This window comes from Ahaetulla prasina, chromosome 2, assembly GCF_028640845.1.
Source record: "Ahaetulla prasina isolate Xishuangbanna chromosome 2, ASM2864084v1, whole genome shotgun sequence".
Lineage (NCBI taxonomy): Eukaryota > Metazoa > Chordata > Lepidosauria > Squamata > Colubridae > Ahaetulla > Ahaetulla prasina.
Window position 1 is genome coordinate 300,060,198 of NC_080540.1, and position 26,326 is coordinate 300,086,523.

Sequence of the window (26,326 nt, forward strand, 5' to 3'; positions counted from 1 at the left end):
AATTTGCATCCAAAAGTTGTGGGTGCTCGGAGCCTTTAAAGAAGAGTCTGGACAACCATTTGTCTGGCATGGTCTCCTGCTTGAGTAGTGGGTTGGACTAGAAGACCTCAGAGATCCCTTTCCAGCTCTGTTATTCTGTGAATTAATAGTGCAATGGTTTGCCTCCAGCGGTTGTGGGTGCTCCATCATTGGAGGTTTTTACGAAGAGATTAAGAGGCAATCTTTTGTCTGGAATGGTAGAGGGTTTCCCGCCTGAGCACAGGGGAAGGAAGGAAGGAAGGAAGATGAGAGGGAAGGAGGGAGGGAGGGAGGGAGGGAGGGAGGGAGGAAGGAAGGAAGGAAGGAAGGAAGGAAGGAAAGAAGGAAGGAGACAGGAGAGATAGGGAGGGAGGGAGGAAATAAGATAGGAAGATGTGAGGGAGGGAAAAGGGAAGGAAGGAAAGGAAGGAAGGAAGGAAGGAAGATGAGAGAGGGAGGGAGGGAGGAAAATAGGAAGATGAGAGGGAGGGAGAGAAAAAGGAAGAAAGAAAGGAAGGAAGGAGGAGAGAGGGAGGAAGATAAGGGAGGGAGGTAAAATGGAAGGAAGGAGGGGACTGAGGGAGGGAGGGAGGAAGAAGGATGAGATAGGAAGGGAAGGAGGGAAGGAGGAAGATAGAGAGGGAGGGATGGAAAAATGAAGGAAGGAAGGAAAGAAGGAAGGAAGGGGGAGGGAAGGAGGGAGGAATATAAGGGAGGGAGGTAAAATGGAAGGAAGGAAGGAAGGAAGGAAGGAAGGAAGGAAGGAAGGAAGGAAGGAAGGAAGGAAGGAAGGAAAGAAGGATGGAAGGAAGGAGGAGGGAGGAAGATAAGGGAGGGAGGTAAAATGGAAGGAAGGAAGGGACTGAGGGAGGGAGGGAGGAAGACAGAAAGATGAGAGGGAGGGAATGAAAAAAGAAGGAAGGGGGAGGGAGAGAGGGAGGAAGATAAGGGAGGGAGGTAAAATGGAAGGAAGGAAGGGAGGGAGGGAAAGGGAGAGAAAGAGGAGGAAAGAAAATGAGAAAACAAGAGAAAGGAAAGAGAGAAAGAGAAAGTGAAAAACCTAGTTCCCAACCACCAAATCACAATTCCGCCAAGCGTCTGTCCCTTGTCTCATCCCTTTGATGTCCGGTAGCTGATGGGGTTCAGAAATGGAGAGCGACAACGGGCTCTGACATTTCATTCTGTGGAGAATTGGAGGGTGGAAAAAAAACAACAAAAGGCTTTGCCGTAATTCACCGCTTCTTGTGAGTCAAACCTTTTCTGACAGGAATACCTGCGCTGTCTTTGAACGGCGGCTCCACCGCGGCTGTAATTGGACATGAAAAACAATGTCCTGTCTGCGATCACAGCTTGGGGAGGACCTGGGCAGAAGGCGGCAGCGAGAACCTCTTGCGCCAACATCTAGATGTGGTGTACAGTGCAGGACTCAGGGCGGCTTACACTGTGTTAAGCAATAGTCTTCATCCATTTGTATATTATATACAAAGTCAACTTAATTGCGCCCAACAATCTGGGTCCTCATTTTACCTACCTTATAAAGGATGGAAGGCTGAGTCAACCTTGGGCCTGGTGGGATCTCTCCCTAACTAGGTCCTTCAGGTTTTTCAGTGGTGCCTCCTTCACCACCATAGTTGGCTCCATCCCTTCTTGCTGCTGGTTGTCCTCTTCTTCTTCTTCTCTTTCCTTCCATCCTGCATCCTCTGGGACAGGGGTCTCCAGCTTTGCTGGCTGAGGGACTCTGGGAGTTGAAGTCCACAAGTCTTAAAGGGACCAAGGTTGGAGACCCCTGCTCTGGGGTCTCCTTCGCCTTTTGTCTTCTATCTTTCCCAACGTCGGAGTCTTCTCCAAGGAGTCCTCCCTTCTCATTGGGTGGCGAAAGTCTTTGAGCTTCAGCTTCTCCATCTGTCCTTCCCAAAAACAATCAGAGTTGACTTCCTTCAGGATTGACTGGTTTTGATGGTTGTCGAGCGAGCTTTGCTCCATTTTACGAACCTTTCTTGCAAACCGTTGTTAAGCAAATCTGGCTTCCACATTGACTTTGGTTGGCAGAAGGTTGCAAAAGGTGATCATAAGATCCCGGGACTCTGCAACCGTCACAAGTACATGCCAGTTGCAAAGTGTCTGAATTTTGATCACGTGATCACGTGGCTGCCGTAAGAGTTGTGTGAAAAACAGTTATAAGTAACTTTTTTCAGTGCCATTAGAATGTCGGATGGTCACTAAATGAATAGTTGTAAGTGGAAGAGCAATATTGTGACCTAGGCCCAAGTAATTATTACCAGACACAATCAGTCCTAAACAAACATAGTTTATTAGAACAGCTGAGAATTACTTCATTCTCAGCTTAGTCCAAATTATAAATCCAAAACAAAGTCCTTCAGAAAAAGTCCTTCGGCCTTATCACCAACCTTTGTCTTCTTCGGCACCCTGCCAAAGGCTTGTCTTGGCAAAAACCCCACAAAGTTCAGAAACAGGAGACAAGAAACAATTGTAGCAACGTTGCTTTCCTACAAAGAACCCAACGACTCATTGCTGCTCTTTTAAGCCTTATGGGAGGGGCCAATCATCTCCTGGCCTTACTCCCAAGTTGTCCTTTTTGCTTTAGCTGCTCTTGCTTTCTGGCAGCTCTTCACATGCGTGCACTAGGAACAGGCTCCTCCTGTTCCTCTGCCTCTCTGCTATCCGCCTCTGGAGGCTCCGGAGTCCGCACATTGCTCCCAGATGGCCCTGGCCCCACCTCTGCCTCCGACGCAGAGCCCTCGTCCGGGCCTTCTCCTGACTCCAGGACTGACCCATTGTCCTTCCCAGTCTCCTCACTGTCTGACTCCACTGCCAGCTCCACAGGCTGCTGGCGAACTACAACAACTAACGACATTTCTTATCCTACCCCACCCACAGATTTAAACAATCCATAGCACTGTTTAAAACCAAGATATTGTGCCTCGCCCGCCCCCCTCTCCGCAGCCGGGCCCCTCCCATCTCCTGTTATCTGAGCCAGAGACTGATAGTGAAGAAGAGTGGCCTGGCATGCCTCCAAACTCCAGCCATGGCACCATGCCCGGACAGACTGAGCAAATAAAACTCCCCCCCACAGCTTGTGAGCAAGAAGCCAGCCACGAGCTAGAATTGCCGACAGCTGACAAAACGTGGACAGATCCCCGCTTCTGGAGAATGGAGAGGTGACTTCAGCAAAAGGAAGGGAGGGGCAGGCCTGGATAAGTGCTGAGTCATGGAGCCACACCCCATGGCCTATATAAAGGATCTGCTTTTTGGCATTCCTTGAGTCAGGCAAAGTCTCATCTGGTTGCTGAAGTCACACCTTGGATTCCTGCCTGCCCTGAGAACTCTGACAGGAATTTGGCAAAGCTGCAGAGGCTTCGTGGCCACGCTTGATACAGACTTCCCAGACCCGGCCATCAGAGGAGGAGTGGGACACGACACAAGGGTAGAAAATGTTTATGGAGATTCTCAGTCATCCAGGTCACGGTTGTCCCAAGACAACTGGATTTTCTGGTTTTTTTCTTTGAAGACGTTTCACTTCTCATCCAAGAAGCTTCTTCAGCTCTGACTGGATGGTCCTTCCATTCCCCACCATCCAGTCAGAGTTGAAGAAGCTTTCTTGGATAAGAAGCGACACGTCTTCAAAGAAAAACCAGAAAGTCCAGTTGCCTCTTGAAATAAAAGCACCTTTGGAACTGGTGTAGAAAAATTGATGTGTCCTTTGGCTAGTCTGTTGTGTGAATCCAGGCCAGCTGTGGTTTATTTTACAAGCCGTAGCTAAGGGAATTGTACCGGCGTGATGCGTGAACTCCGACGTTTGCAGGTGTTCCCGTGTAATAGTAAATCCAACCAGCTCCTCTCATTAAAAAAACAGAGCTTTAGAAACATCCTGTGAAATGCAGCGCGATACAAGCCTGTTTAAAATGCGTATTTTCTTTCAAATTGTGTCTTCCCATTTCGAAATAATTTCCTGTCTACTTTGATTCCCTCCTCAAAGTACTCATTTTAATGCGGATTTGAAAGTATTTAAACTGCTGAGCAATACACTTTCTGTCTTTCCGGGGGAATATATATATATTTGTTTTCTGAGGTTTTCGCGGGTGTTTGTATGTAGGTCTTTGGTTATTCAGGTTTTCTCCCGCGTAAAATTGGAAGTGTCTTGGCGACGTTTCGATGAAGTCTCATTCGTCATCTTCAGGCTTCAGCTTTGTGCTTCTGGGAGCAATACATATATATATATATGTATTTAAAAAAATGTGCCCCAAAAAATGTTCCAAACCTGCAAAGAAACTTCAGACTTAAAAGTTTCAAAGGTTGCAATCAAGACGTTGCAGAAATGAAAAGACCAGGGTGGGCGTGCAAAATTTTAATTCCACTCCAAATCACCTTGGGCCAACTCTGAATAAGATTCTCTGTTGTTCCACACCTTCTTTCTTTCTTCCTTTCTGCCCTTTGCTTTCCTCCACTGGAACAGCGGGACGGGTAGAGGAATATTCCATCTTCAAGAAAGAAAGAAAAAATAACTTATTTCCCTTTCTACGTTTCTCCCCGTAATTAGTGTCTCTTCTATCAAACTGATTTCAGTTTACAGTATGGGAGTATACACAGTCTGTGTCTTTGTGCTAAGAAACCATTGTGAAATGCAGAAACCATGATGTGCATGGAATTGCCCTCTGTGTCTCCTTTTTTTCTAGAATAGAATAGAATAGAATAGAATAGAATAGAATAGAATAGAATAGAATAGAATAGAATAGAATAGAATAGAATAGAATAGAATAGAATTTTTTATTGGCCAAGTGTGATTGGACACACAAGGAATTTGTCTTTGGTGCATATGCTCTCAGTGTACATAAAAGAAAAGATACGTTCATCAAGGTACAACATTTACAACACAAATCATGGTCAATATATTAATATAAATCATAAGGATTGCCAGAAACAAAGTTACAGTCATACAGTCGTAAGTGGAAAGAGATTGGTGATGGGAACGATGAGAAGATTAATAGTAGTGCATATTTAGTAAATAGTTTGACAGTGTTGAGGGAATTATTTGTTTAGAAGAGTGATGGCCTTCGGGAAGAAACTGTTCTTGTGTCTAGTTTATTTATTTATTTATTTTATTTATTTATTTTGTCACAACATCATATAAAAAGGATTTTATAGTATATAAACATATATATGAGTAAATATTAGGAGGTATAAGCATCAATATATATATAGGAAGAAGAAAAGAAAAGAAAAACAATAGGACAGGAACGGTAGGCACGTTTGTGCTCTTATGCACGCCCCTTATGGTCCTCTTAGGAATGGGATGAGGTCAATAGTAGAAAGTTTTTGGTTAAAGCTTTTAGGATTATGGGAAGAGACCACAGAGTCAGGTAAAGTGTTCCAAGCACTGATGATTCTGTTACAGAAGTCATATTTTCTGCAATCTAGATTAAAGCGGTTAACATTAAGTTTAAATCTGTTGGTTGCTCTTGTATTGTTGCAATTAAAGCTGAAGTAGTTGTTCTGGTGTGCAGTGCTCTATAGCATCATTTTGAGGGTAGGAGTTGGAACAGTTTATGTCCAGGGTGTGAGGGGTCTGTAAATATTTTCACAGCCCTCTTTTTGACTCGTGTAGTATACAGGTCCTCAAGGGAAGGCAGGTTGGTAGCCGTTGTTTTTTCTGCAGTTCTAATGATCCTCTGAAGTCTGTGTCTGTCTTGTTGGGTTGCAGAACCAGACCAGACAGTTATAGAGGTGCAAATGACAGACTCAATAGATACAGAAGTAGTGCTCGAAGGGAGTGGGGTTTGGGATCAGGAGGAGGACAACTGTGGGAAAGGGATTTGTGGAGAGAAGCAGGAGGGGGGAAGCAGAAGGAGAAGGAGGAAGAGGAGAAGGGAAAGACGGGGAAGGAGAAGAATATATGGGAGATGGGAAGGAAGAAGGAGAAGGAGAAGGAGGAGAAGGAGGGAGAAGGAAAGGAGAGGGAGGAGATGGAGAAGGATGGGAGGTAGAGAAAGAGAAGGAGAAGGAGGGAGAGGGAAAGGAAAAGGAGAAAGAGGAGAACTTTGGGGTCCTTGGTACTCTCTGAACTTGGTTGTTTACTTGCAGATGTTTCATTACCCAAACTAGGTAACATCATCCGTGCTAAGGAGTGTGGTTTTGCGATTGGGAGGGGTGGAGTTTTATTGTTGTTGCTTTTTTATTGCGGTCTCACCTTTGTAAGGCACCCCGAGTCGCTGTGAGTGAGTCGGGCGGCCAAATATATTTTCTTAAATAAAGAAATGAGAAGGCGACGTGGGATAATAATTTATTTCTTTGATAGTGTTGCGTGTTTTCCCAGATTAATATAGGCTTGTCAGATTCCACATTCCAATTCGTAGTTTTTGGGTTTATCGTGCTTCTATCATGCGCCCAGCAACTTGTGTGAATAGTGGGTCACTTTATTTTTATTTTTATTTATTTATTTTTGTCACAACAATATATATAAGTATCATACAAAAAGATTATATAGTATATAAACATATATATGAGTAAATATTAGGAGATATAAGCATATATATATATATATATAAGAAGAAGAAAAAGAAAAACAATAGGACAGGAACGGTAGGCACGTTTGTGCTCTTATGCACACTCCTTATGGTCCTCTTAGGAATGGGGTGAGGTCAATATTAGAAAGTTTTTGGTTAAAGTTTTTGGGATTATGGGAAGAGACCACAGAGTCAGGTAATGTGTTCCAAGCACTGATGATTCTGTTACAGAAGTCATATTTTCTGCAATCTAGATTAAAGCGGTTGACATTAAGTTTAAATCTATTGGTTGCTCTTGTATTATTGCAATTAAAGCTGAAGTAGTCTTTAACAGGAAGGACATTACAATAGATGATTCTATGAGTTAAACTTAGGTCTTGTCAAAGGCCAAGATCTTAGGTCTTGTCGATAAGACCAAGACACTTCCCCTGTTCTCCCATTTCCCCTGCTGGGCCACCAAGCCATAAAAGTTGGGGACCAGTCATTGCTACTCCCTCTCAGAATCAGCCCAATGAGGGGGCTAACCCCGATGATTCCATAAAGGGACAAATTAGGTTACAGAGGATACAATGGATGGAAACTAATTCAGGAGAGAAACACATCAAGGAGAGAAGCAATCTGGAATTAAGGAGAAATTTCCTAACAGTGAGGACAATTAACCAGTGGAACAGCTTGCCACCAGAAGTTGTGGGTGATCCATCACTGGAGGTTTTTAAGAAGAGATTGGACAGCCACTTGTCTCAAATGGTGCTTGAGCAAGGGGGTTGGACTAGAAGACCTCCGAGGTCCCTTCCAAGTCTGTTGTGTTACAGTGAAAACCAAAATCCAGATTTATTTATTTTTATTTTTATTTATTTATTTTATTTGTCACAACAGTATATATAAGCATAAGCATGAAATGACTATACGATATATAAGCATATATATAAGCATAAGTATGTAATAACTATATGAAATTGGATACAGTCAAAGGGAACATTAGGACCACCTTTAAAGCGCTCCATGGCTTAGGACCGGGATACTTACGGGACCGTCTACTGCCATCTTCTATCTCCCAGCGACCTGTGCGTTCTCACAAGAGGGACTCCTTAGGGTGCCGTCAGTCAAGCAATGTCGACTGGCGGCTCCCAGGGAAAGGGCCTTCTCTGTGGGGGCTCCTACCCTGTGGAACGAACTTCCCCCTGGACTTCGACAACTACCTGACCTTCGGACCTTTCGCCGCGAACTTAAGACTTATTTATTCTGTCTTGCTGGACTGGCTTGAATTTTAAAATTTTTTAGCTGATTTTATGGGTTTAAATTTTTATTAATTTTATAGGGTTGATTGTATTTTAAAATGGGGCCAAATTGAATAAGTTTTTTAATATTTGTTTTTAGTATTGTATGCGTTGTTGCTATATTTTATTTTGGCTGTAAACTGCCCTGAGTCCTTCGGGAGAAGGGCGGTATACAAATTAAATAATAAACACACACACACACACACACACACACATAATAATAATAATAATAATTAATTATTATTATTATTAATTATTATTATTATTATTATTATTATTATTATTATTATTATTATTATTATTATTATAGGACAGGAATGGTAGGCACGTTGGTGCTCTTATGCACGCCCCTTACAGACCTCTTAGGAATGGGGTGAGGTCAATAGTAGACAGTTTTTGGTTGAAGCTTTGGGGATTTTGGGAAGAGACCACAGAGTCAGGTAGTGCATTCCTGGCATTAGCAACTCTGTTCCTGAAGTCATATTTTCTGCAATCAAGATTGGAGCGGTTCACATTAAGCTTAAATTTATTGTGCGCTCATGTATTGTTGCGATTGAAGCTGAAGTAGTCTTCAACAGGAAGGACATTGTAACAGATGATTCTATGAGTTAAACTCAGGTCATGTCGAAGGCGGCAGAGTTCTAAATTTTCTAAACCCAGGATTTCAAGTCTGATGGCATAAGGTATTTTGCTGTAATCAGAGGAGTGGAGAACTCCTCTTGTAAAATATTTCTGGACATGCTCAATTGTACTGATGTCTGAAATGTGGTATGGGTTCCAGAGCTGTATTCAAGAATTGGTCTAGCAAATGTTTTACATGGTCTGGTTAGTAGTGTAGTGTTTCTGGAGAAGAAGCTACGCGAGATTAAGTTTAGATGTTGGGATTCGATCTAAATTCTTCGGGTGTTTCGGTTGAAGGGAGGAATGTAGCTGCCTGATGGATGCTATACCTGTGGGAGAACGAATCAATTTGGTGGGAGCCGAGGAGCATTTTGCATTTCAGTCTCCTGGAGTCTTAATGACCAACTCGGTTTATTGTCACTGATGGTTTTATGGACCAAACTTCACTTCCTCAGGTGGATTTGATGGCTTCAAACACTTTGTGACATAAAAGTTGCCTTCAGAAGTTGAGGGTGCTCCATCACTGGAAGTTTTTAAGAAGAGATTGGACTGCAGTTTGTCTAGTATAGGCATAGGATCGCCTTATGCACGGTCACTCATGCTCTCGTCACTTCTCGTCTGGATTATTGCAATGCTCTCTACATGGGGCTACCCCTGAAGTGCACTCGGAGACTCCAGTTAGTCCAGAATGCAGCTGCGCGGGTGATTGAGGGAGCTCCACGTTGCTCCCGGGTAACACCACTCCTGCGCAGTCTGCACTGGCTACCTGTGGTCTTTCGGGTGCGCTTCAAGGTTCTGGTTATCACCTTTAAAGCGCTCCATGGCTTAGGGCCCGGGTACTTACGGGACCGCCTGCTGTTACCTTATGCCTCCCACCGACCCGTACGCTCTCACAGAGATGGTCTTCTCAGGGTGCCGTCCGCCAAACAATGCCAGCTGGTGGCCCCCAGGGGAAGGGCCTTCTCTGTTGGAGCACCTACCCTCTGGAACGAACTTCCCCCCGGTTTGCGCCAATTATCTGACCTTCGGACCTTTCGCCGGGAATTAAAAACTTATTTATTTATCCAAGCGGGACTGGCTTGATTTTTAAATTTCCAAATTTTAATTTTTTTAATTTTATATGGGGTATTTTAGGTTGGGTCAATTGACGGTTTTAATTTGGCCATTATTGAATATGTATTTTAAATTGATATTTTAATTGTGTATATTTAAATTGTTTTAACTTTGGCTGTACACCGCCCTGAGTCCTTCGGGAGAAGAGCGGTATAAAAATTTAAATAAATAAATAAATAAAGGATCTCCTGCTCAAGCAGAGGGTTGGACTAGAAGACCTCCAAGGTCTCTCCCAGCTCTGTTCCGATTGAGAGCTGCCAGCTCACATCTTCAGGCTCCAGAAACGGCTTCCCCTCCTTGCAGTGTGTACTCCCAAATTCTCCCAGGTGTCCCCTGGAGGCTGTTTTTTTCTTTTTCTCCTTTCTTTTTATTGCCCTTCTTGGCGGCATGTCCCGCAAAGCTTTTCATAACCGCGATCGAGATTTATTCTAATTGCTCCGCAAACATATTTAGCATTTAGAAGCGATCGAAGCGGCAGGCAAGTAGGTTAACGTGATGGAGAGTCCAGCTGTTTCTCTTCCTCTCTTTCTCTCCCTCTCTCTCTCTCTCTTTCTCTCCCCCCCCCTCTCTCTCTCTCTCTCTCTCTGCATCTCAAGAGGTAAAACGTGCTTAGATGCAACAAGTGATGGTGTTTATTTATTTATTTATTTATTTATTTATTTATTTATTTATTCGAATTTTTATACCGCCCTATCTCCCGAAGGACTCAGGGCGATGTACAGCCAAATAAAAACATAAGAATAATACAAATAAAAACAACAATTAAAAAACTTATTAATTAGGCCGAAATTAAGATATCACTAAAATAGTATAAAATCCCATTAAAGCTGAATTTAAAACTAAAAACCCTAGGCTGGCCCTGCGCAAATAAATAGATGTGTCTTAAGCTCGCGGCGGAAGGTTCGGAGGTCGGGAAGTTGGCGGAGTCCCAGGGGAAGCTCGTTCCAGAGGGTGGGAGCCACCACAGAGAAAGCCCTTCCTCTGGGTGTCGCCAGTCAGCACTGCCTGGCGGACGGTACCCTAAGGAGTCCCTCTCTGTGAGAGCGTACGGGTTTCTAATCACACTGGCGAGGAACATGGTGACAGGCTCAACATAAAGTTCAGGATGGTTAAGGAGAGACTGCACAGTCAGTTGTCTGAAATGGTATAGAGTCTCCTGCTTGAGCAGGGGGCTGGACTAGAAGACCTCCAAGGTCCCTTCCAGTTCTCTTCTGATTGATTGATTAAAGACGTGGGTGCTCCATCTCTGGAGCTTTTTAAGAAGAGACTAGACAGTCAGTTGTCTGAGATGCTAGAGGTCCGTTGTGGCGAACCTATGGCACGCATGCCCAAAGTGGCACGCGAAGCCATGTCGCCTGGCCAGCGCGGCCTTGCCTGTTTGTCTTCCGGGTTTTGGGCGCACATGTTTTGCGCAACAATCAGCTGTCCTTCACATGGGCGGGATGTGGGGCACGACCATTCAGAATTTTTACTACTAGTTGTCCGAACTACTCAAAATTTCTGCTACTGGTTCTCCAGAACTGGTCAGAACCTGCTGAAACCCACCTCTGGTATGTGCGTAATTTTGTATTTATTTATTTTGTCGTGTTCATGTAGTGCATATTGAAGGTGGTGACCAGTGGTGGGATTCAAATAATTTAACAACCGGTTCTCTGCCCTAAAGTTTTCTTTCAGCAACCAGTTCACCAAACTGCTCAGAAAGTTAACAACCGGTTCTCCCGAAGTGGTGCGAACTGGCTGAATCCCACCACTGGTGGTGACCCTTTGAGAGCTGTATGCAACGAAATTTCATTTTAATGTATGCCGATTAGTGCACATTCAAAGTGACAATAAAGTTATTCTAAGGCTGAGTTCTAAGTTCCAAGCACAATGGACAGTTCATGAAGGCAGTCCCTTTTACCTGGAGGTTTTTAAGAAGAGATTTGTTCAGAATGGTATAAGGTCCGCTCGAGCAGGGGTTTGGATTAGAAGACCTCCAATGTCCCTTCCAACTCGGTTATTCTGTTAATTATTCAATGGAACAGCTTCCCTCCAGAAAAAATTCCATCACTGGAGGTTATTAAGAAGAGATTGGAGAGCCATTTATGGGGTTTCCTGCTCGAGTAGGGGGTTGGACTAGAAGACCTTCAAGTTCCCTTCCAACTCTATTCCGATTGATTGATATTGAACTAATAATTAACTCTGTTAATTATTCAGTGGAACAGATTGCCTTCAGAAGTTGTGGGTGCTCCATCATTGGAGGTTTTTAAGAAGTGATCGGACAAACAGTTTGTCCAGAATGGTGTAGGATCTCCTGCTCAAGCAGCGGGGATGGACCTCTAAGCTCCCTTCCAACTCTGTATCTCTGCACTCTGCGAATCCTTTCTAAACGGTGCTTCTTTTCTTTCTTCTCTCTCTTCACAGATGAACAGGCCGATCCAGGTGAAACCAGCGGACAGCGAAAGCCGAGGAGGTAGCTGGATTTTTTTTCTTTATAGCCTCTGGCACGGTGGTGTCGATTGTTGTTTGTGGGTTCTGATGAGCTGTGTGGAGATCTGTTAGTAACATGATCAGCCTCCACGCCCAATTCTCGAGACAGCTCTTCATTAAATGTTTCACGTGTCTGGAATTATGCATTTTTAAAAAAAGGGTTAGGAAGCAGCTAGGAGTCCCTGTTACGAAACACGCACTTGGGTGTTGATTTAGCAAAAATTTGATGAGTCTCATGTTGATTTGTTGGCCTGCGTTTTCTAAGGCTGAGCTGTTGACCATCATGTTAGCTTGTTCAGTCCTTGTTCTTTCACTTAATGGCTTAAGGGGGAAAGAAAGCAAGGTTTGATTTCGCCTGAGATGGGCCACTGAAGGCCTTGCAATCATTTGATGCTGCTTTTTATCGGTCCTACCACATCTTAATCTAGGTGTGTCAAATCACTGGCTACTTTTCTGCTTGCAGTCTAATTATAACATCACACAACGAGATTGGTTGCTTGCTTTGGAAGTACAACGTCACGATCTATCAATTTTTTAAATATATATATATATATATATATATATATATATATATATATATATATATAGGTCTTTGGTTGTTCGGGTTTTCTCCCGTGTAAAATTGGAAGTGTCTTGGCGACGAAGTCTCATTCGTCATCTTCAGGCTTCAAGTTCTCAGAAAATCTGTTAAATTTATTAATATATTTATATATATTTTATATGGATTGGATATATATATATATATATATATAGGTCTTTGGTTGTTCGGGTTTTCTCCCGTGTAAAATTGGAAGTGTCTTGGCGACGTTCTGTCTCATTCGTCATCTTCAGGCTTCAACCGTGCTTCTGGGAGCAATGTGTGATCGCAGCTGTTTCTTCCTTTTAACTGCTAGTGGGGTTTGAACTGATTGGGTGGGAGCTTGGCTGTGCTCTGATTGGATGGGGTTTTCTGTGCTCTGATTGGCTGGGGTGTGTCCTGTGTTGGTGGGGCTTGGTTGTGCTCAGTCTAATCTGTGCTGCAGGGGATTTGAGCTGGTGAGCTGCACTGCTGTTGTTTGGCTTCGTGTTCGTGTGGTGCTACATCTTCATAGTGGGTGTCAGTCTGCTGCATGTATGGATTGGAGGGGTTTGAAATGGCTAATGTTGCAGCTGCGGTCTGGCTTCTGGTCCTTGGTCGTGCTTCCTGATCAGTGTGGGTTGGGTGTGCTTTCTGGGTGGATGTGTGGTGGTGACATCCTGTGTGGACCTCGTGAGTGTGGGTCTGGTGTCATTCCTCGTGTTAGGGACACGTTTGTCAATAAGGGCAGGTTTCCAAATGGCTGGTAGGCGGGAGGTATCATCTCGTTTGTTCATGCTGTGTGGGCGTGTTTCTATCTCGATGGCTTCTCTGATTATTCTGTTGTTAAAGTGTTCAGTTTTGGCGATAGTTCTGGTCTTTTTAAAGTCAATATCGTGTCCTGTGACTTTAAAGTGTTGGACCAGGGAAGAAGTTGGTTCCTCTTTTTTGAATGAGTTCTTGTGTTCTTCAATGCGTGCACTTATTCTTCTGTTGGTTTGTCCAATGTATGTGGTGGGGCAGGCGGTGCATGGGATTTCATATACTCCTTGATTTTCTAACTCAATTTTGTCTTTGGGGTTTCTTAGGATGGTGGATATTTTTTGGTTTGTGCAGAATGCTGTCTTGATGTTATGTTTGTGGAGGATCTTGCTGATTCTGTCTGTGGTGCCTTTTATATATGGGAGGAGGGCTGTGCCATTTTCTTGCTCTCTGTCTTGGGTTTTAGTGGGGGTTCTTTTGGATTAGTTTGGTAATCTTATTTCTCTGGAATCCATTGGATGTTAGTACGTTTGTGAGAGTGTAGTTCGGTTTTAGGTGTTGTTCGTCAGCTAAGCATTTTGTTCTAGAGATGAGTGTCTTGGCTACGGAGTTGATCTGTGCTGGTGGTGGTGTGAGAGTGCATGCAGATAGCGGTTTGTGTGTGTTTTCTTCTGGTAGATGGTGTGTCCTAGGGAGCCATTGGGTTTCTTGTAGACTAAGACATCTAGGAAGGAAGTTGGTTGTTAACTTCTGTTTCCATGGTGAACTGTATTTTGGGGTGTAGGCTATTGAGGTGTGTGAGGAAGTTTTCAAGTTTTCTTTCCCGTGTGGCCAGATTATGAAGGTGTTCTACATATCTGAGCCAGAGTTTGGGTTTGTGATCAGATTTTTCTAGTGCTTGGGTTTCAAAGTGTTCCATGTAGAGGTTGGCAATGACAGGTGAGAGGGTGATCCCATGGGTGCGCCTTCTATTTGTTTGTATTTTTGTCCGTTATAGATGAAGTATGTGTTGGATAGGCAGTGGTTGGTCAGATCTAGTATGTGCTTGGGGGTTATATTTGTTTTGGATAGCTGTCAAGGCTTCTTTGATTGGCACTTGGGTGAAGAGGATATGACATCAAAGCTCACGAGTAGGTCGCTGGGCTGTAAGTTTTGTTTCTTTATGATCTCTATGAACTGGAATGAGTTTTTACGTGTGATGGATTCTGCATAGGGCTGTAGTTGTTTGGCGAGAAATTTGGCTAGGTTTTGTAGAGGTGAGCCTATGGAGCTGACTATGGGTCTGAGTGGGGTTCCTTCTTTGTGTATCTTGGGAGGCCGTGAGCTTAGGGCATCTGGATGATTTCTCTCTGGGAATGATTCTTTGTTGGATTTCTTCGCTGATGGGGAGGCTTTTATTTTGGATCTAGTGGTTTTTCTAGGTAGGTGGTGGGGTCTGTTTTAGGGGCTTGTATGCAGGGTCTTGGAGTAGGTTGGTTAATTTGGTTTGGTAGTCAGATGTGTTCATAACCACCGTGGCGTTGCCCTTGTCTGCTGGTAGGATTATTATGCTGGTATCTTTTTCAGGTTAAGTAGTGCTGTCTGTTCCTCTTTGGGTAAGTTGCTTTTGGGTGGCTTGCTGCTGCAGAGGATGTTGGTGATTTCGAGTCTGATTTTGTTAGCGTCATCGGGTTGATTTTGGTCAGGCTGGTTTCAACTCCGCATATAATGGTCTCAGTGGGGATGTATTTTGGGAGTGACTGCAAAGTTGAACTTTGAAAGGACATCGGTTTCAGCTTTGGTGAGGATCCTATCTGAGATGTTATGCACTGTTTGTTTCATGTGTTGCTGTGAGGGTGGAGGGGTTTGTTTCTGGCGTTCTTGTAGTCTTGAGTTTGTTGGTGTGCGTGTCTGTCTTGAGGGTGGTCTGTGTTTCAGCTCCAGACGGCAAGTTGTTTGGATTTGTCCCAAAGTGCCGGGTGCATCTTGTTGCTGAGTTTGAGGTGAAGTGGAGATCTTTGTTGATTTGATCTAGGAGGAATCTTTTTGTGTGAAGTTCATTTCTGATTAAGGCCAATTCTGTTCTTTTTAGGATGCGTTTGGTGGCTGCAGAGTTGGAGTGGAATTTCAATTGGAAGCATTTGGGGGTTAAATTTTCATCAGCAGTTTCAAGAATGCGAGGTCACATAAAATGGAAGCTCTTGGACTTCTAGTTTTCATAGGTCCTGGTCAGATGGTGGATTTCCTCCCCGTAGAGGTGCAATATTTGTTTTCTGAGGTTTTCACGGGTGTTTGTATATAGGTCTTTGGTTGTTCGGGTTTTCTCCCGTGTAAAAACTACCAAACCAAATTAACCAACCTACTCCAAGACCCTGCATACAAGCCCCTAAAAACAGACCCCACCACCTACCTAGAAAAAACCACTAGATCCAAAATAAAAGCCTCCCCCATCAGCGAAGAAATCCAACAAAGAATCATTCCCAGAGAGAAATCATCCAGATGCCCTAAGCTCTACGGCCTCCCCAAGATACACAAAGAAGGAACCCCACTCAGACCCATAGTCAGCTCCATAGGCTCACCTCTACAAAACCTAGCCAAATTTCTCGCCAAACAACTACAGCCCTATGCAGAATCCATCACCACACGTAAAAACTCATTCCAGTTCATAGAGATCATAAAGAAACAAAACTTACAGCCCAGCGACCTACTCGTGAGCTTTGATGTCATATCCTCTTCACCCAAGTGCCAATCAAAGAAGCCTTGACAGCTATCCAAAACAAATATAACCCCCAAGCACATACTAGATCTGACCAACCACTGCCTATCCAACACATACTTCATCTATAACGGACAAAAATACAAACAAATAGAAGGCACCCATGGGATCACCCTCTCACCTGTCATTGCCAACCTACATGGAACACTTTGAAACCCAAGCACTAGAAAAATCTGATCACAAACCCAAACTCTGGCTCAGATACGTAGACGACACCTTCATAATCTGGCCACACGGGAAAGAAAAACTTGAAAACTTCCTCACACACCTCAATAGCCTACACCCCAAAATACAGTTCACCATGGAAACAGAAGTTAACAACCAACTTCCTTCCTAGATGTCTTAGTCTACAAGAAACCCAATGGCTCCCTAGGACACACCATCTACCAGAAGAAAACACACAAACCGCTATCTGCATGCACTCACACCACCACCCAGCACAGATCAACTCCGTAGCCAAGACACTCATCTCTAGAACAAAATGCTTAGCTGAACAACACCTAAAACCGAACTACACTCTCACAAACGTACTAACATCCAATGGATTCCAGAGAAATAAGATTACCAAACTAATCCAAAAGAACCCCCACTAAAACCCAAGACAGAGAGCAAGAAAATGGCACAGCCCTCCTCCCATATATAAAAGGCACCACAGACAGAATCAGCAAGATCCTCCACAAACATAACATCAAGACAGCATTCTGCACAAACCAAAAATATCCACCATCCTAAGAAACCCCAAAGACAAAATTGAGTTAGAAAATCAAGGAGTATATGAAATCCCATGCACCGCCTGCCCCACCACATACATTGGACAAACCAACAGAAGAATAAGTGCACGATTGAAGAACACAAGAACTCATTCAAAAAGAGGAACTAACTTCTTCCCTGGTCCAACACTTTAAAGTCACAGGACACGATATTGACTTTAAAAAGACCAGAACTATCGCCAAAACTGAACACTTTAACAACAGAATAATCAGAGAAGCCATCGAGATAGAAAAACGCCCACACAGCATGAACAAACGTGATGATACCTCCCGCCTACCAGCCATTGGAACCCTGCCCTTATTGACAAACGTGTCCCTACCACGAGGAATGACACCAGACCCACACTCACGAGGTCCACACAGGATGTCACCACCACACATCCACCCAGAAAGCACACCCAAACCCACACTGATCAGGAAGCACGACCAAGGACCAGAAGCCAGACCGCAGCTGCAACATTAGCCATTTCAAACCCTCCAATCCATACATGCAGCAGACTGACACCCACTATGAAGATGTAGCACGACCCAACACGAAGCCAAACAGCAGCAGTGCAGCTCACCAGCTCAAATCCCCTGCAGCACAGATTAGACTGAGCACAACCAAGCCCCCACCAACACAGGACACACCCCAGCCAATCAGAGCACAGAAAACCCCATCCAATCAGAGCACAGCCAAGCTCCCACCCAATCAGTTCAAACCCCACTAGCAGTTAAAAGGAAGAAACAGCTGCGATCACACATTGCTCCCAGAAGCACGGTTGAAGCCTGAAGATGACGAATGAGACTTCAAAACGCCAAGACACTTCCACTTTTACACGGGAGAAAACCCGAACAACCAAAGACCTATATACAAACACCCGTGAAAACCTCAGAAAACATATATATATATATATATATATATATATATATATATATATGTATGTATGTATGTATGTATGTATGTATGTATGTATGTATGTATGTATATATATATATGTGTATATGTATATATATATATGTATATATATATATATATATACAAATGGCATCTATTTTATTACTAAGATTTGCATGTTGGGGTGGAGTGGAGTGGCAGTCTGGAGGTGGAGCTCTCGCCTCATAATCAGGAGGCTGTGAGTTCGTTCCTAGGTAGAGGCAGATATTTTTTCTCTCTGGGCACAATGGGAATGTATCTGCTGAACAAAATTCCGCACTAGCGACAGGAAGGGTATCTGGCCAGTAAACTCTCTTCTACCTCCATTCATTGCCCCCCACCCCACAAGGAATTACGGGATTGTTAAAAGAAGATGATGATTTGCCTGTGGGGTGATAAAGATGGTTTAGAGCAAGGGTCTTTAACCTTGGCAACTTGAAGCCTGGCGGACTTCAACTCCCAGAATTCCCCAGCCAGCTTAGCTTCAAGTTGCCAAGGTTGGAGACCCCTGGTTTAGAGGGCTTAATAGGTTTGTGGCTTGGAATATCTGGGGGCGGGGGGAGAAGGGCACCGGATATCTCGATGGACCAATTTTTGTTCTTTCACTAATCTTTCATATATTTTGTATGATGCCAGTTGGTTGAATTTGGGTTGTGTTGCTAGTTGTGTTATCTTCCATGTCAGAACTGAAATTTGCTAGCAGGCAGCCCAGGTATTAGTGTGTCTACATGGAGAGTCAAAAAATCTTGAGACGATGGACTTGAATCACACAGAGAAGGTAAACATCTGGAACAATTTTGACCCAACCGGTGGAAGGTCTCTGACAGATTCCCAAATGGGGCTAAGGAAAATAGGTGTTGAACGGTTGCAGTTTTGGAGACAATGCGTGCAATGCTGATTTCATCTTGGAGGGATTATAGATTGTTCAGATACAGAGTTTTGAATTAAAACCCAGGATAAACTGGATTCAATCCAGAAAATCTGTTTGAAAAGGAAGGAAGGGAGGGAGGGAGGGAGGATGGAAGGAAGGAAGGAAGGAAGGAAAAAGAGAGAGAGAAAGAGAGAAAGAGAGAAGGGAAAGAAAGAGAGAGAGAGAGAGAGAGAAAAGAGAAGAGAGAAAGAAAAGAAGAGAGAGAGAGAAAAGAGAAAGAGAGAGAAAGAGAGAGAGAAAGAAAAAGGAAGGAAAGAAAGAAAGAAAGAAAGAGAGAGAGAAAGAGAGAAAGAGAGAAAAGAGCAAACTGGGAGAGAGTGAAAGAGAAGGGAAAGAAAGAAAGAGGGAAAAGAGAGAGAGAGAGAGAAAGAAATAAAAGAAAGAAAGAAAGAAAGAAAGAAAAGAAGGAAGGAAGGAAGGAAGGAAGGAAGGAAGGAAGAAGAAAGAAAAAGAGAAAGAAGAGAGAGAGAGAAGAAAAGAAAGAAAAAAAGAAAAAGAGAAGAGAGAGAGAGAAGAAAGAAAGAGAGAGAGAGAGAAATTGAGCAAAGTGGGAGAGAGCGAAAAGGGGGGAAGAAAGAAAGAGAGAAAAGAGAGAGAGAAAGAAAAAGGAAGGAAGGGAAAAGAAAAAGAAAGAAAGAAAAGAGAGAGAGAAAGAAAGAGAAAGGGAGAGAAAAAGAGCAAACTGGGAGAGTGAAAGAGAGAAGGGAAAGAAAGAAAGAGGGAAAAGAGAGAGAGAGAGAGAAATAAAAGAAAGAAAGAAAGAAAGAAAGAAAAGAAGGAAGGAAGGAAGGAAGGAAGGAAGGAAGGAAGAAGAAAGAAAAGAGAAAGAGAGAGAGAGAGAAAGAAAGAAAAAAGAAAAGAGAAGAGAGAGAGAGAGAAAGAGAGAGAGAGAGAAATTGAGCAAAGTGGGAGAGAGCGAAAAGGGGGGAAGAAAGAAAGAGAGAAAAGAGAGAGAGAAAGAAAAAGGAAGGAAGGGAAAAGAAAAAGAAAGAAAGAAAAGAGAGAGAGAAAGAAAGAGAAAGGAGAGAAAAGAGCAAACTGGGAGAGTGAAAGAGAGAAGGGAAAGAAAGAAAGAGGGAAAAGAGAGAGAGAGAGAGAAATAAAAGAAAAGAAAGAAAGAAAGAAAGAAAGAAGGAAGGAAGGAAGGAAGGAAGGAAGGAAGGAAGGAAGGAAGGAAGGAAAGAAAGAACATGCCAGTGACCACATGCTTGTCAATTCAATACAGGTGGTCGATCCAATTTAGAATAACAGTTCAGTTTGGAGATTTAAGAACTGTGCCAATCTGTCTTCATCATCACTTGCATTGCTCCCCTCAGTCTGACCGTGTCAGCGACTATGTCTTTATAGTTTGTGTCTTGCCTTTTTTAAATGTTGGAAATATTTTCTCCTAACCTTCGCTAGGAGCGAACACGCGTGTCCAAAGTGCCATGACCTGACCTGGGGATGAGGGGGAAGAGAGAAAGGGGAAGAAAGAAAGAGAGAAAGAGAGAGAGAAAGAAAAAGGAAGGAAGGGAAAAGAAAAAGAAAGAAAGAAAAGAGAGAGAGAAAGAAAGAGAAAGGGAGAGAAAAAGAGCAAACTGGGAGAGAGTGAAAGAGAGAAGGGGAAAGAAAGAAAGAGGGGAAAAGAGAGAGAGAGAGAGAGAAAGAAATAAAAGAAAAGAAAGAAAGAAAGAAAGAAAGAAGGAAGGAAGGAAGGAAGGAAGGAAGGAAGGAAGGAAGGAAGGAAGGAAAGAAAGAACATGCCAGTGACCACATGCTTGTCAATTCAATACAGGTGGTCGATCCAATTTAGAATAACAGTTCAGTTTGGAGATTTAAGAACTGTGCCAATCTGTCTTCATCATCACTTGCATTGCTCCCCTCAGTCTGACCGTGTCAGCGACTATGTCTTTATAGTTTGTGTCTTGCCTTTTTTAAATGTTGGAAATATTTTCTCCTAACCTTCGCTAGGAGCGAACACGCGTGTCCAAAGTGCCATGACCTGACCTGGGGATGAGGGGGAAGAGAGAAAAGGGGGAATGACATGGGAAGGGTCAAAGGCCAGCTCCCACAACACAATAACCTAAGCAGGGGTGGGATTCAAATAATTTAACAGCCGGTTCTCTGCCCTAATGACCAGCTGGGTGGGCGTGGCCAGGGGGTGTGACAGGCAGCACTCGGCCTTCCTCCTTCCTTCCTTCCTTCCTTCCTTCCTTCCTTCCTCCCTCCCTCCCTCCCTCCCGCCCTCCCTTTCCTCCCTCCCTCTCATCCTTCCTTCTTCCTTCCTTCCATCTTCCTTCCCTTCAATTTTCCTTCCTTCCTTCCTTCCTTCCTTCCTTCCTTCCTTTCCTCCCTCCCTCTCATCCTTCCTTCTTCCTTCCTTCCATCTTCCTTCCCTTTGATTTTCCTTCCTTCCTTCCTTCCTTCCTTCCTTTCCTCCCTCCCTCTCATCCTTCCTTTTTCCTTCCTTCCATCTTCCTTTCCTTCAATTTTCCTTCCTTCCTTCCTTCTTTCCTCCCTCCCTCCCTTTCCTCCCTCCCTCTCATTCCTTCTTCCTTCCTTCCATCTTCCTTCCCTTCAATTTTCCTTCCTTCCTTCCTTCTTTCCTCCCTCCCTCTCTCCCTTTCCTCCCTCCCTCTCAACCTTCTTTCTTCCTTCCTTCCATCTTCCTTCCCTTCAATTTTCCTTCCTTCCTTCCTTCCTTCCTTCCTTCCTTCCTTCCTTCCTTCCTTCCTTCCTTCCTTCCTTCCTTCCTTCTCTCCTCCTCTCTCTCTTTCCTCCTCCTCTCATCCTTCCTTCTTCCTTCCTTCCATCTTCCTTCCCTTCAATTTTCTTTCCTTCCTTCCTTCCTTCCTTCCTTCCTTCCTTCCTTCCTTCCTTCCTTCCTTCCTTCCTTCCTTCCTTCCTTCCTTCTCTCCTCCTTCCCTCCATTCCGGTTGCTCCTTCCTGTGGAACCTGCTTCCGCAGGAAAAACAAAACAAAACATAGTTTCACTCTTTCCAGTGTTTAAATAAAGAAGAAGAAGGAATAACTGGCTTTTTCCAACTCAATTAATGTTAATAGCACATTTAACATGCATTTGTCTTTGGTAGGTGTATATCATCCGTATCCACATAGCGTTTTATGGAATAGTATAAATAGTATAACAAGACAAGTCCTCTGCCTTAATGAACGTAGAATCTAAATTTAATGGAGCCGAGCTGTGGAGAAACCTTAGATCCTTTTTGCTTAGCTTCCTTAGCAAAAAGAATTCATTAAAGATACCCAAATTAACAAGCGGACCATACGCTAGCATTTCTCTAATTTTCGTTTTTAAAGAAACTTGATCATATGCAGGATATTTGATGGTGGGTTGTTTTTTTTTTTTTATAGACTTGGGGATTATTTTTCTTTTAAAGAAAAACGTGATTTGTATGTTCCATGAAGGAACAGAGAATGTGGCCATGAAAACTGCCTAAAATTAAACATTTGCAGCAAGAGAAGAAGTAGATGGAATGTATTTGATTAGCTCCATCAGAGTATTTTTATCTTAGTCGATTCCTTATCAGCGCTGTAAAACCCCGGAAGCTACAAGCTGGTTTAAGCAAATTAAATTGTACGTTATATGAATTTGGGAGGAGAAATATGACAGGAATATGATTGTGCATTTCTTTCCAATCCAGGCAGCCTCGGGCTGGTACACTTCAAGTCAGTTTCCTAAAAGAAACAGCAAATCCAGGTAGTCTTTAACTTATAACAGCTCGTTTAGTGACCGTTTGAAATGGCACTGAAAAAGTGAATTATGACCATTTTTCACACTTACGACCGTGGCAACATCCCCACGGTCACACGATCAAAATTGAGATCCTCGGCAGCTGACTCATAGTTATGACGGTTGCCGCATCCCGGGCTTAGGTGATCTCCTTTTTGACCGTCTGACAAGCCAAGTCAAGGGGGAATGCCTTGATTCACTTAAGGACCGTGTGACTAACTTAACAACAGTTAGTTATTCACTTAACGACGAGAAAAGTGAATGGCGAGAAAAGTCATAAAATGGGGGCAAAACTCATTTCACAGATTTCTCACTTAGCAACGTAAATTTTTGGGCTCAATAGTGGTCGTACGTCGAGGATTGCCTGTGGTCTGAAAGAGGGGGGATGCAATAAAGTCAAAAACTCACCCACAGCAGTGTAATCACAGCACCGGTTTTTTATATGCACACAAATTAAACCAGGGGTCTCCAACCTTGGCAACTTTAAGACTTGTGGACTAACTCCCAGAATTCCTCAGCCAGCTTTGCTGACTGAGGAACTCTGGGAGTTGAAGTCCACAAGTCTTAAAGTTGCCAAGGTTGGAGACCCCTGCATTAAACAATTAGCTTTTGAGGCACAGCATCACAGCTGAGGTTTTCTTTACATGCTCTATGGACACCCCTGAGGAGTGGGAGGGAATAGAAATAAATCTAAATTTATTTATTTTTTTTTTTAAAAAAAGATGTTTCAGTTCAAATACCACGCAATAGATTTGTTGCTTATTTTTAAAGTCACTAAAAATGACCTATCCGGGAACATTTTGGGGTAAGGAGAAAAATGAAAGCAATGTTTCACAACCTTAACAATTTGAAGATGAGTGGCTTTCAACTCCCAGATTTCCCCAGCCAGCATGATTTAAAATAGATAGACTTCAACTCCCAGAATTCCCCAGCTAGCATGATTTAAGATAGATGAACTTCAATTCCCAGAATCCACGAGCCAGTGTGCTTTAAGATGAGCGGACTTCAACTCCCAGAATTCCCCAGCTAGCATGATTTAAGATAGATGAACTTCAGTTCTCAGAATCCCCCAGCCAGTGTGCTTTAAGATGAGTGGACCAACTCCCAGAATTCCCCAACCAGCATGATTTAAGATAAATAGACTTCAATTCCCAGAATCCCCCAGTCAGTGTGCTTTAAGATGAGTGGACCAACTCCCAGAATTCCCCAACCAGCATGATTTAAGATAGATAGACTTCAATTCCAAGAATCCCCCAGTCAGTGTGCTTTAAGATGAGTGGATTTCAACTCTCAGAATTCTCCAGCCAGCATGATTTAAGATAGACAGACTTCAATTCCCAGAATCCCCCAGCCAGTGTGCTTTAAGATGAGTGGACTTCAACTCCCAGAATTCCCCAGCCAGCATGATTTAAGATAGAGGGACTTCAATTCCCAGAATCCCCCAGCCAGTGTGCTTTAAGATGAGTGGACTTCAACTCCCAGAATTCCCCAGCCAGCATGATTTAAGATAGAAGGACTTCAGCTCCCAGAATTCCTCAGCCAACGTGCTTTAAAACAAGCAGACCTCAACTCCCAGAATTCCCCAGCCAATCATGTGCTGACTGGGGAATTCTGGGAGTTGAAGTCCACTCCTCTTCAAGTGGCTAAGGTTGAGAAAGGCTCTGTTGTACGATAGATCTACACATATACGCAGGAGTTGTTTGTCGATGTGTGCATAAATAATATATTTACTGTCTCACTCCCCAATTAATTTGGAAATGCGTTGAGCCAATTCCACGGTTTGAGTGCATTAGGATAATGGCTCCTTTATGAGGAGGCGATGGCGGTGTCCTTCTGTGATTACCCAAGGCTACTGTAACCCTCTCCCCGTATTGTGGTTTATGGCACATCAACCCCAAATGCGCTCCCTTTATTAGAAGACACGGGCCTTCTCCTCCAAGAGGGCAGAATCTGTGCCATCCAGATGGATGCCTTGAAGCCTGTGAGGGGAAGTTTTGCCAAACAGTTTGGGAGCGCAAATGTTTTATTGATGATGATGATGATTGATATGAGGATAAGTAGGCTTGCGACTATGGGCTTTGGAGGTTAGAAGGCAGCCACAAATGCTAGAAATGTACTGTTTTTATATTAAAAATGAAAGGGAGGGAAGGGGAGGGGAGGAGAGGAGAGATGAGATGAGGTGAGATGATGAAAAGAGAGGAGAGGAGAGGGGAGGAGAGGAGAGGAGAGGAGAGAGGAGAGAGGAGAGATGAGATGAGGAGAGGAGAGGAGAGGAGAGGTGGGGTGGGGTGGGGTGGGGTGGGGTGGGAGGGAGAGATGAGATGAGAGGAGGAGAGGAGAGGAGAGAGATGAGTTGAGGAGATGAAATGATGAGAAGAGAGGAGGAGAGGAGAGAGAGATGAGATGAAATGATGAGAGAGGAGAGAAGAGGAGAGGAAAGGAGAGGAGAGATGAGATGAGGAGAGGAGAGGAGAGGAGAGGAGGAGGAGAGAGAGGAGATGATGAGAAGAGAGAAGAGGAGGGAGGGAGGGAGGAGAGGAGAGATGAGTTGAGATGAAATGATGAGAGGAGAGAAGAGGAGAGGAAAGGAGAGGAGAGATGAGAGAGGAGAGGAGAGGAGGAGAGGAGAGAGAGGAGAGATGATGAGAAGAGAGAAGAGGAGGGGAGGGAAGGGGAGGGGAGGGGAGAGGAGAGGAGAGATGAGTTGATTTGAGATGAGATGAAATGAAATGATGAGAAGAGAGGAGAGGAGAGGAGAGAAAAGGAGAGGAGAGGAGAGGAGAGATAAGCAGGGATTAACACCAGACAAACAATCCAACAGAAAGCAACGTCCTAATCGAGGAACAACTAAGGAGAAAACTACCATCCAGCACCAAGACTGGCAAGTTACTACCTATAAACAGATCCCTTTTAACACTGATGACATTACCTAGTTGGATCGTGAAATGTCTGCATGAAAACAAGCTCTGAGAGCACTAAGCACCCCACAGTCCTCCCCCTTCCCCCCTCCTCCTCCTCTCTGCAAACTTCTGTCCCTTTCAGCACTGACGATGTAACCTAGTTCGGTCATGAAACATCTACAAGAAAAATAACCAAGCTTAGAGAGCACCAAGGACCCTACAGTCCTCCCCCTCCCCCTCCTCCCCCTCCAATCTGCAAATTCCACTCCTGCTGGCTCCAGATGTTATTATCCGTCTGGGTCCCGAAACGTCTGTCTGAAAACAACCCATGCTCAGAGATTATCCGGGACCCCACCGTTGTCCGAGGTCGACCCTCGTGCAAAAGCAATAAGATCAGTGGAAAAAGAGAATGGCGTTGTAGTATCGATGATCATTTTTGGCCCGAAAGGACCCGGAAAGGCAGATCCTTTTGGGTTCTGCGATCCAAATCAGAACCTCTTCCAAAACGTCTCTGGAATGTCATTTTCTGACTGACGTTTCTGAGCCGCCTGTCAAGGTGTTGACAAAGGGCTCGGAGCCCTTTGTGGCGTGAGAGTGAGCGCCAGTGATTATACCGGAACGTCAGACAGGTGAGGCTCCTAATCCCGACCTCCACGTGTTAGCCAGTGCAGTGGGAAGGTGTCAGACGCCTTCTGACAGTCCTGCTATATCTCTGAAATGCAGCCGGCGCGCTCCGCACAAAAAGCACACCCGCCTGTCTGGTCACCAAAGGATCAACATCAGCTCAGCCCCACTTAAATCCAGCAAACCAACAGCAAGTTGCAGCAGTTTAAAGCTCCTGGAAAGCCCCTGACTTGGTCTTGGCACTGTTTCTTGACGCAAAAGGGCCAGATGCCTTTGCGAAGCCGAAAATGCCAGCCTGGTGCTCTTTTCTGCCTTCCCCCAAAAGAGAACGATGGAGAGAGGGGGAAAGGGAAGGGAAAGGAA

The 26,326-nt window shown here is 44.0% G+C and overlaps 1 protein-coding gene across 45 annotated transcripts in view; it reads left to right on the plus strand.

Moving 5' to 3' along the window:
- Nucleotides 1-26,326, plus strand: part of CELF4 (CUGBP Elav-like family member 4) — a 1,066,478-nt gene that overhangs the window by 647,272 nt on the left and 392,880 nt on the right. For 23 of the 45 annotated variants that reach the window (XM_058171893.1, XM_058171902.1, XM_058171924.1 and 20 more), the window contains exon 3: nt 11,954-12,002. In XM_058171893.1, coding sequence (XP_058027876.1) covers nt 11,954-12,002 — 49 coding nt within the window. Of the gene's footprint in view, nt 1-11,953; nt 12,006-26,326 lie in introns of all 45 variants that reach the window. The other 22 variants (XM_058171904.1, XM_058171925.1, XM_058171910.1 and 19 more) reach the window with 1 other exon arrangement.